The following is an 11,508-nucleotide window of genomic DNA, read 5'->3' as shown; positions in this document are numbered from 1 at the left end:
TAATCAAACACACAGAGACACATTGTTGCTTTCAGGTAAGGTGTTAAAATTGTTTTTTTGGTATGAGCAAGTAAACATTTAAATAATAGTTCTTGTGAAAACAAAGCATTACTTCTCCATTTCTCAATTTTTAATATCACATCTTTGCTTAAAAAAAGGATAAAGGAAGTGAAACTAAAAAGAAGGCTGTTTGTGGCTACCCAGGCTTATCATCTTCAGACAGGCATTTCCTGGCACCAAACCTTTTCTGTGCATTACCTTACGTCATGTTTCCTGAACAGTCATCGTTTCCAAAAATGCTACAGGCAAAAGTTTTCTATTTGCAAACTCCTATGAGATTGTGGGAGTTGAATGCTTTAGAAAACTTTCTTAGATGAATACATTAAAAAGCGTTAAGAAGTGCAGTGACTTCTTAAGGCAGATAAACACGAACAGTGTCTGTCAGAAGAGTCCACACTGAACTGTACAGGAACAGGGGAACAAAGATCAGGGTTCAGAGCAGCTTCAAATGTGTTTAAACAGAAACTAAAAAAACACATTCTTGTTGAGCTTCTCGCAGCTGCCCTGGTTTTATTTTTGTCTGCTTGTTGATTTGAGGTGGTGTTTTCCTCTCAAATCCTCCCACAGCGGAGTGACACCGAGCAGCAAGCAGAGATGACATTAAACAGAAAGAAAGTGTGAGATTCACAGAGTGAAGTGCTGTTCAATGCTCACAATGAAAACATGAGGAAACTTCTTGTCTTTGTCCTCCTTTTTGTTCTTTTTCTACACGGCGCATTTCAGAACAAAGGTAAGAAAGGCTTGATAGAAATAGTTTATTCATATGGATTTCAGTTTGTTTGAAAGATAATATGAAACATAATTTTGAATTTTGTTTGGTTCTCGATAGAAACGCAGTTTATATACAAACAATTAATTATTAGACGATATGATGGTACTTTAATTACAAGGGAATATGTAACGCTTGTTTTGATTTAGGAAATGTAAAGATTTTCAGGTTTAGGCTGCATGATTACTTTTGTTTCACAACCCCAATTTCAAAAAGGCTGGAACATTGTGTTAAGTGTATATAAAAACAGAATGCAATGGTTTTGAAATCTTATGAACCCACATTTTATTCACAATGGAACATAAAAAACATTTTAAATGTTGAAACTAAGAATATGTTGTTGTTTTTTTAACAAAAAGGTTTTTTTAAAATTTTGTGACAGAAACACATCTCAAATAAGTTGGGACAGGGGGATCAAAAGACTGTAAAAGTAATTGGAGGAGCATTTGCCAACTAATTAGATTAATTGGCAACAGGTCAGTAAGAGAACTGGGTATAAAAAGAGCATTTTAGAGAGGCTGAATCTCTTAGAATTAGAGATGATTAGAGGTTTACAAAACTGCAAAAAAAAAAATTGCATCTAAAAAGTGAAACAATTTTACAATAATGTTTCTCATCAGATAATTGGGAATTTAGAATATCTCATCATCTACAGTTTATAATATCATCAAAAGATTTCAAGAATCTGGAGAAATCTGGAGGCTAAAAGTCAGTAAAGTCAGTAATGGATGCCACTGCATTAATAACAGGTCTGATTCTGTTCTGGACATCACTGCATCGCTCAGAATCAGATCATTGTCTGTAAACCCAGTTTACCGTTCCATCCACAAATGCACGGTAAAGCTCTATCATGCAGAGAAGAAGCTATATATGAACACCATCTAGAAAAGCTGCCATTTTCTCTGTGTCAGGTTGAAAGGAAAGGTGCAGACTCATCTTTCAAAAGGAAACTAATTTATTAACAAAATAATCAAAACAAAAGGCTGACGTGGCAGCAACAAAAACTAAATAACAAAACTTACTAAATCCAGGGATGTAAAGACACGAGGAAAACCAGCAGCGAAGTGAAGGAGATGAACAGGTTAGCTGACCTGCCTGCAGTCCAGATCTCTCACACACCAACTGAAAACATTTGTGACATTAAGAAACAAACAATCTGGCAAAGAAGTCCCAGCACTGCTGAACAGAATCCCACATCAGACAAGAATGGGACAACATTCCCTCCAAATCCTCCAGCAGTTTCTACATGTTTACAGACTGTTGTGAAAAGAAGAGGGAAACATGGCACAGGAACAAGTTTTCTGAGATGTGTTGCTAGCTTTAAATTTAAAATTGCCTTATTTTTTCCTAAAAGTGGTACAGTTGTAGTTTGCTATAACATTGTCAGTTTTACAGATATTGAGCTAAAATTTAGGGTGGTGGTAGCTGACAGCATTTTACAACACATACTTGAACATCCTCGAAGTATGAACAGACCATGCACGATGTTGTCTCATGAGATTGTGCAAAAGATTATTTTCAAGCTTTAATCAAAATGCCTAAACATTTTGTACCTTTGGCTTTAAACTTTGGCTTTAAAGACAATGGTCGATATGAATTTGTTCCAAAAATGCTAGGCCTTTATTTAGTGTATTTTTTAAAACTAAGAACCAACTTTATTGCAAACACAATATATTGAGTGACTGAGTAAAAACTGACTTTTATGTTCTTGTTTCTGTTGTAGGAAAAAGGAGAAAGAATGCAAAAAATAACAGCTCAAGGCGTTATGTTCCTGAGCCCAGAACTTTTAAAGGAATCCCAAACCCCATCATTCAGACAAAGCTTGACCTGGATGCCACTCAAACTCCCAATTTCACTCATTCCCTTCCAGCCCTGCAGTCACTAAGTGACAGTGCCATGGGGTACCTCAGAGGGCCCCTCAGCACCCAGTTCATCCCCGTCATTTACGTGATGGTGGTAATGGTTGGGATACCGGTGAACCTCACCATCCTGTGCTTGCTCGTGGCCAAAGTTCGAAAGGTTTTCTTGGCCCTCCTCTACTGCAGCCTGGCTGTCTCTGACCTCCTCCTTCTCCTCTCCCTCTCCGTCAAGGTTCACTACCACCTCCTTGGAAACCACTGGGTACTCGGGGAGACTGCCTGTAGGATAGTCACGGCCTATTTCTATGGTAACCTCTACTGTTCAGCCCTAACACTGGCCTGCATCACTGTTAAGCGCTACATGGCTGTGGTGCACCCCTTCATGTACAAAAGTTTCCCTAAAATGACCTATGCTGTCTGGATTGTTGTGGCAGTGTGGGCGGTGTTTGGTGCCGCCATCATCCCTCAACTCCTGGTTCAGCAGAGCTTTTGGATCCCTGATTTGAATCGCACTACCTGCCACGATGTGCAGCCTCTGGATTACAACTCTCATAAATTCCTGCTGTACTACAACCTGGTTCTTACGGTCCTGTCTCTTTTGGTACCCCTGGTGGTCACAGTTGTGTGCTTCATCCGAATCATCACAGAGCTCAGCCGATCACACTTCGACTGGGCAATGCACATCAAGGCCAGTTCGCTGGTATTTAGCATCTTTGTGGTGTGTTTCCTCCCTGCTGGGGTCCTGCATTTCCTCCATTATGTGCTGCTCTCTGTGAGGGGAACAGAAAGTTTGTATGTGTACTTTAACTTGGCAGTGTGCTTGTGCTGTCTCCATGCCTGTCTGGACCCCTTTCTCTTTTTCATCATGTCTAGGTCAACAAGCTCCAGGTTTTACTTTAAATCCTTCAAAGGCATGTCCCTGAGTATATCTGTCTAAAAGAGACTGACAAGTTCACAGAAACTTACTATGAGTCTCATTTTCCCTGACAGATGATGGATAATGTGTTCTTTGTGACACATTTAACTGAATTCATTTTAACAATAAAACTGACTGAGGTACAGCCATTGATGTGTTTGCTAAGTTTGCTTAACTGTGGCAGCCATCATGGACTGGACTGATTCCAATAGGTAACCAGTTATAGTTATGCATGCAATGAATATTTTCAAAGTGCTTCAATAAAATTAATCCAGTGGTTCAAGAGCTATTTTGCTAACAGATGAACACATGCAGGCCTTTTGTTGCCCTCCTGCTATTGGAGGCATGTAATAATGAATCTAACTTTTGCTGTATTAACTTGTTAATGAAATATTTGTATTTTTGTTGTATTTTTGACAAAATAAAAGAATTAAAATATAAAGACTGTGGAAAAATATGCTTTAAGAGGTAAAATGCGCTGTGTCCTCATAAACTTCTTTGACATTTGATTGTGAACTTTTAAACTTTATGTGCCAGCAGCTAAAAGGAAATGCCTTAGCACAAGTGGTTTTCTTTCCTTTAGCCGTTTGAGGAATCTGAATGGTGACAGTGGTGATGGAGAGTCACATGTTTGCAAGACCATCCTGTGCAGCTGCAGAACCCACTCCACCATGTCATGAAAACAAAGAATGCATAGGAAGCCACACAGGCATGTCTGTAACCAGCTTAGTTAGATAAGAACGACACCTAAATGTGATAGCAGTTTTCTACGGCCAGATACTGCCTGGTGATGCTCCCTCAGTCCTCAGTGGGCAGTTGTTTCTGTGAGACTTGTAATGTTGCAAACTTCCCAAGAATGAAACTGCCTTTAGTCTTTTTCAGGTTTGTTGTTGAATCCTTGTACATGACAGTAAAGAGGTATTGTTCTAGCAAAGATGTACCATATTGTATATAATCCTGCATCATGTATAGAAAAGATAACACCTCCTTATAATTTTACACCAAAAGTCTGTTTGTATTATTTGCATTATGTTGAATTTAAAAACTACAATAAATTCAAATATTCAAACTACTGTATACATTTACCATGTATTAATCTATTTATGTAATCACATGTACAGTTGCAATATGATTGAAGTAAACCTAAGTGAATGCTACATTCACATTCACAGAAAAATATGCATTCATCCTGCAAACTTTGTGCGTTTTAGCCCCATTCATATATCAAAACCTTCAACTCATTCAGGAAACGGGAAATATAACTTTTGGTTATTGTAGATTACAGGCCAAAATTTAAAACAATTGAAATTTGAGAATTTTCCAAATGTGCTTCATGAAACATAATTATCCTATAAAAAATTAAATTTATAAAACAACTTGCCTTTTTTGTTATAGTTCAATAAAAACTACACAGGCTTTTAACTGTGGCGCTCTATTTGAATCTATCAAATAGTTTCATCTTTTAGCGGAACAAATTTCACACTTTCAACACTTAATCTGCATAAACGTATTATACTTTATAAACAAAACCTCAACAACCTTTAACTATCCGAACACTATAATATCACAGAGAAAACAGAAGCAACTTTTTATTGTGAAGAAATGGTGTCATCTGCTGGTTAAACAGGATTTAACAATCTGAAAAGAAAAAACCTCCACATTTGTTCAAATGAAACTCTTTATTCAGTATGAGGAATCCACCTTTACACTGCATTCACTTGAGTCTTTTCTTACTAAAATAAATCATATCAAGGACAGGATTTTTTTTAAAACACACCATTCTACATTCTGTTTGACAGCAAAGGTTTTCAAATCTGAAAGACACATTTCATTCAACTTATTTCCTGCTCAAGGGACTTGGCATTGATCATTCCCCTAAGTGGGAACACAGATTCGACCCACCAGCTGGACAACAGTTTGTAGTCATCTCACCACAAGCATGCCCTTTCACATAGTTGGTAAGGTGAACAGCTGTCCACAACAAATTCGACATCACACAAGAATGATACATTCACTGTTACCTGGGAATCTGTGAGCCCAACAGAGGAGCAGCAACGGCACAGGAAAATGGGAAAAGCACACAGAACATGGGGACTTCAGTAACAAACATGCAGGATTTTGGTTTCGATGTGAGTTTGTTCAGCACAAGTCGCTGGGGGAACAGTGCAAAGGACACACAGAGGGAAAGCAGAAAACACAAGAGATAGCATTTGTTTTTTTATTCTTAAAAAATATCTTTGAAAGAAAATAGCTGCACTTATGAGTCATAAATAACACAAATAATAAATAAAAAAACAGTAAATTTTATTTTAGCATAATCACCAAAGCAGATTGTGGGGAATAAAAGAGATTTTGTCTCTTTTTTTGAATGTAAGAGTTTCTTACCTATTCCCCAATGTGTTTTAAATCAAACCTTTGATAACAAAATTTATTTTTAAGACTTATTCACCTACGTCATAAGGCATGCTGCATTTAGCTGTGTTAGTTTAATTGACCAAATATCCTCAACACAGATGATGATATTTTTCAAGAAGAGGCGATTTACATTGACTGAAAGTGTGATTTAATAACTGTTCAAAGTGAGTTCCTTAGGTCATCAAGTTGATGCTCACCAGCAATTCCAGAAAAAAAATACATATTGTTATGGTCCAGACATCGTTTTTGCGATGATTGCATTGTTAATTATTATTAATAATATACCTTTTTGAAACTAACCTTTATAAATATTGCTATGGGCTACACTTTTTTTTACTCACAGCAGTGCAAAAGCAGGACAGCCTTACATTTTCTTTCTTTCTTTCTTTTTGTCTGAAAGTTCAGTTGTAACACATCATCTGGAACATTTTCCAAACCAAAAAGCTGAACCAACAAAAAATTTGTTCTTGTTTTGAACACATTTGTTTCTGGGGCATAGATCTAGCTTATAGATGTAGTTTGACTCGGACATAACAGGGACTTTGGATGGAAAATAGCCAGTGGCTAAATGTTGCACATTTTTATTCTTGCAGGAATAATAATAATACTAATAATAATAATAATAATAATAACTGTGTCATCTATTTAAACTGAAATAAAACAGAACTACCTAAGGAAGCAGGACTGCGTGTGTCTATCCAAATCATTGCCTGGTCTTGACTACATTTATATAACAGTTAATTTGGCAAATTGAAAATTGTTTTGGGTGTTGAGCTTGAAGTTGATGTTGCTGGTAGTGATACTGTAATAATAAAAGTAATAAATGTTATCAATTAGTTATTGCTATAAATTTCAAGACAACTGCTGTCTCAGTTTGTGTTGTTCTATGAAGGTTTGTTTTCTTTTATAATCAGTGGGAAAACAAACATGTATTTTTACTTCTAGTGTATTAATAAAATTTTTGCACATCAAACCAAAACTGTCAGCAGTTGGTTTGACAGAAATACAGTTTTTACGTGTGGGTGAGCTGTCCCTATACACATGGCTTTTATTTTCAGTTTGTCACGTAAACCCAATCATTCATACATTTAAATTTAAAAGCCCAAAACATAAGAAGTGTGGTGTATAGACACACACACAGACACACACACACACACACACACAGATAAGTGACCAAAGAAAGCAGCAGAGAGCAGCAAAGCTTCCAGGAAAAGGGTTGGAAGAAGAAATGAACTTGATGCAGAGAGAGGCACGACTTCTGAGAAAGGCCTTTGAGTTTTAGAGGGAGCAGCAGCAAGGCAGGAGGAGATAAACAGAGGACACAAAGGACTGAGAGACACCATACAAATAAGGAAAGGAAAAGATACCAATATAAATTATTCTTCTCAGACCAGATTGCAACAGAGAGCAAAGCCCTTCAGGAGAAGCTCGATGCCACATAATAAACACGGACACGAAAGACGAAGAGAGGAAGCATTCAGACAAAACGACTTGACTGTAAAAAGCAGAAAATGTAAACTTTTTTTTCTCTTTAGAAATGTAGCTGCTGAAGTTGCCAGTTTTGACTAAACTACTGTTTTGTTATTGATTTTTTTTCTCTATGGCCTTGTTATTCTTGCAAACTGCGGTAAAAGGCTTAAAAACCAACAACCTTTCATAAAATATTGTTGCAGATGTAAAACTTTCAAGACAGGCAGCAGCTACATATCATATACAAACTTCCAAGTGGAGGCAGTATATCCATATGGGTGATAGCCAAGTGGCTTTATTCCTTCCTTCTAGGTGGTAAAGAAATGATGTGAGTATAAAAAAACACTGAGTCTCAAACCAGAACAGAAGATTCTACCTTCAAAACAAACTGAGCCCAAACAGGAAGTGAACCTAACTTAGCCTGTGTAATTCTGTCATTAAACATCTGTCTCAGGTGATCCACCTAAAAGAAGTAAACTATAACTCAGGGGGTTCACACCTGGTGGTTAATATGTTCATCAGTGTTTTCCAGTTGGATATCAGTTACCCACTCTGTGCAGATACACACACAGACACTTCAGTGTGACAGCAGGTCTGCTGAGGTTTCTGTACAAATATCAACACATTCAGACGTGGATACATTTGTTGTTTGAGTTCTCTTGAAACATTATTCAGTTAAAAGTCATTTTCTGGTGTAGATCTGCATGCCTTATTTACAAGATAGGCTAAAATAGTATGGGCAGATTTGTTGGTACCATAACAGACTATTAATGTTTGCATTATAGTCAATCACTTTAGTTCATATAGTCAAACACTTGACTAATAGTCATGTTTCAAACTATAGTTCCATTGAGCCCATTGAAATGGAACAACTAGGTAGTTTGGTTTGGTTGTGTTTACTGCACTGAACATGAAACACAGAAGCAAAGGTGAGAGCTGTTAGAGGAGCTCAGAAAGAAGATATCCATGTTAAAGGTAAAGGCTACACGAGCATCTCCAAGCAGCTTCACGTTTCTCTGACCACAGCTGCCAAGATTATTAAAAAGTATAAGGTTTGGGGGACTGTAGCCATCCTCCCAGTAAAAAATGCAATCCCAGGTTGATTACATAGAAAGTTCTAATGGTAAAAAGGAACCATGGAAACCATCCAAAGCCAATCAAGCAGAACTCAGAGGTCAAGGTATGCTACTTTCTGATGGCACTCTGAATTATAATGGACTCCATGGAAGAAGTGGAACCCTTCTGAGTCTAATTCTTTCATTTTGTTTGTTTGTTTTTTAATTATGGTGGAAGGGCTCCAACAAATTTATTCATGTCTGGATATTATTTGGACATTAATACATTTCTGAGCTACTTGAGTAACATCGTTTGTTGAGTTATTGCCTAATAAGCTTCAATATTTAACTCTGCGTACGACCTAACTCATAAAACTCCAAGGCATGCTGTGGTTTCTACAGTGGGTCCAAAAGAATCAGAACAAACTATCACCAAGCAAAGTCCTGATAATCCACTGATTATTAAAATCCTGACAAAATGGACATTTTTATTGAGAGGAACTCTTATAAACAGGTCATTAAAACCTTTGGCCACAACAAATGAATAAATCAATAAACTGTCTGGGACACCCAGGTGCTGCTTGTGTGTGATCATGTCAGTTCTACATCCAGGATCCAGTTGGATTGTGTTCAAACTACCAAACCTGCGAGTAGAAGGGCTGTAGAATACCTACTATCTGCCTCAGAAGATGGTCTGAGTTTAAAAGTTTTTAATGTGCATTGAGGCCATTCAAATCTGTATTTAGTGCTAACTTAGACCACTAATAGTACACTGAAAAACCAGGTGTGAACATGGTCTTAAAATAGCTCTTTAAAAACAGCCTATAAGGATTCAGATTGTGCTTTGTGTTTTTTTTGGTGGGGGGGTCTTTTTGACCAGAAATGTTGGGACTCTCAGTAGAGAGAAGCCTCGAATGTGTCTCTCTGACACACATTCACAGTGACTTTAAGAAACAAGTAGGAGACAAAAAGTGGGCAGACAAGAAAATCAATACGGTGTTATCTCTGGTTTTAAGTTTTAAAATGTATTTTACTTTTAAACAAATCATGTGAAAGTGGAAATTACAAAAAAAATATTATTTTCCAAAGTTTTCCAACTTTTTAAAAAAACAATGAGGACTGAGTGAGATTTGAAGAAGAAGAAAGGTTGTTGGAAGTTGAAGCCTTTCGCAGCTTTGGTACATGCCTATGTTAAGTGCATGTGCAAAACAGCCTGAAGTTAGAATCAGCTGTTGATTTACAGAGTGTTATTACCACTGATGACACCTAAGATGTTTTCTTTATTCCTGCAACAGCACCAACAGTTCTGTTAACCAGAAACTGGCAAGTGGTGCACATGTAACCTGATTTTCCAAATAAAGCTCCTCTGTACATCTACAGCTCTGTAAAACTGTCTTCACTCCTTACCAGGAGTTTTACTCAGAAAAACATAATTACCTACAATGTGTTTGAGTTTGTTGTATCATTGGCAATAAATTAATAATTTACTCAAGACAGTTATTGTTTTAGTAGTTATTTATAGAAATTATTTGTTTTGCTGAGTAAAAGCCTGGTGAACAACACGCTGTTCTGAGCTGAGGTTCACATGAGGACATTGGCACGAGTGTCAGGCAGCCGGAGCCCCACCAGTCCTCCGCCAACCAGCACAGCCGATGCCAGCAGAATGGGAATAGCCTTAGTGATGCCAACCAGTGAGCCGAAGATGAGGTTACCCAGCACGGCTGCCAGCTTACAGATGGCGTTACAGAAGCCAAATCCAGTGCCCCTGAAACAAAAAAGAGACAAAAAACCACAGTTGAAAACAGATGTTTACATAAACTGTATAAAAAGATGCATAACCAGTTTTTGTCACAGACATTAAATTAGACTAAACCTTAGTTAGGCTTCCCAATTCTTTTTTATTTGGTAAACCCCGAAATAATAAGACAGATAATTTATTTAGAGAATTTGATAATATTTCATTCAAAGTCCAAATTTTGCATACATTTTCTCAATATTTGGTAACTTTGCCTTTAAACTGTAAGACTTGGTTAAAATGTTTTGGGTTTCCTTCTACAAGCTTCTCACAATAGTTATATTATATAATTTTGTTCCGTTCTTCCTGACAGAACCCATTTATGCCCAAGCTATCTATAACTTCCTGGCTGATGTCCTGACATGTTGCTTCAGTATTTTCATAAAACATTTCCATATGATACCATCTGTTTTGTGCAGTGCAGCAGTCCGCCCTGCAGAAAAACACCCACACAACATGATACTGCCACCCCTGTGCTTCATAGTTGGGATGGTGCTCTCAGGCTTGCAAGTTTCCCCCTTTTCCTCTCAATGTTTAGTCAGTATTGCTCAAGTTAAGTTTGCTCAGACTTTAGGACATGTCTCCAAAAATGAAAGTCGTTGTCCATGTGTGAATTTACAAACTGTATTCTGCCTGTCAGGAACGATGGAGACGGAGGCGAACCCAGAACGCAGACTCATTGTACGGGAACAGAAACTAATTTATTAAACTAAAGAAACAAAATGAAAACAAACAGCTGACGTGGCAGCAAAACAAAAAGACAAACGGAGCATAAGCACAGAGTAGTGATGGGTCTGACGACACTGAAACCTCGGCGCATGTGCCGAGGAAAACAAGGCGAAGCCCCGTGTCGGTGCGCGTATCTCTTTAATGAAAACCACGTGATCAATACAGTTCCTGTGTCGTTTGGTTGTGAATGCGCCAAATTGTATTTATAAACAGAAAATGTATCGACACGTTTGTGGGTTTTGTTGGATGGAGATAGTTTGTGTTGTTTGCTTTGCGTTGGTTTTTGGCTTGTCATCGAAAACTATGGATCAACCAAGGAAGAGGAAGTTTTCTCCCGTGTGGGATCATTTTGATCCTATCATTATTATTCCGTTCTCGTTTCCATTATTGATCATTCTTCTGTCGGGTTATTCCAATTTCTTTCTGAAGAATACAAACTT

The 11,508-nt window shown here is 37.5% G+C and overlaps 2 protein-coding genes across 3 annotated transcripts in view; one reads left to right on the top strand and one right to left on the bottom strand.

The window, feature by feature from the left end:
- Window positions 1-352: 352 nt before the first annotated feature.
- LOC108244747 (proteinase-activated receptor 3) lies at window positions 353-4,756 on the top strand. Its single transcript, XM_017431185.3, has 2 exons — window positions 353-790; window positions 2,553-4,756. Exons 1-2 carry the CDS (start codon window positions 724-726, stop codon window positions 3,623-3,625), a joined length of 1,140 nt encoding a protein of 379 aa, XP_017286674.1. The 5' UTR covers window positions 353-723; the 3' UTR covers window positions 3,626-4,756.
- A 512-nt stretch (window positions 4,757-5,268) lies between these two features.
- LOC108244756 (synaptic vesicle glycoprotein 2C) overlaps window positions 5,269-11,508 on the bottom strand; it is a 152,048-nt gene continuing 145,808 nt past the window's right edge. The window contains exon 12 of one of the 2 annotated variants that reach the window (XM_025009351.2): window positions 5,269-10,309. In XM_025009351.2, the coding sequence (XP_024865119.1) occupies window positions 10,126-10,309 (184 nt within the window). In that variant the 3' untranslated portion in view covers window positions 5,269-10,125. The remainder of the gene's footprint in view (window positions 10,310-11,508) is intronic. The other variant, XM_017431198.3, reaches the window with a different exon arrangement.

Source organism: Kryptolebias marmoratus, linkage group LG14 (assembly GCF_001649575.2).
Source record: "Kryptolebias marmoratus isolate JLee-2015 linkage group LG14, ASM164957v2, whole genome shotgun sequence".
NCBI classification, from domain to species: domain Eukaryota; kingdom Metazoa; phylum Chordata; class Actinopteri; order Cyprinodontiformes; family Rivulidae; genus Kryptolebias; species Kryptolebias marmoratus.
This window is presented reverse-complemented; position numbering and strand designations above follow the sequence as displayed.

What these genes read in the sequence shown, in the direction of transcription:
- LOC108244747 (XM_017431185.3), top strand. Translation starts at nt 724, where the DNA reads ATGAGGAAACTTCTTGTCTTTGTCCTCCTTTTTGTTCTTTTTCTACAC. An exon ending in CGGCGCATTTCAGAACAAAG is followed by an intron (nt 791 to 2,552) that starts GTAAGAAAGGCT and finishes TTTCTGTTGTAG; the next exon opens with GAAAAAGGAGAAAGAATGCA.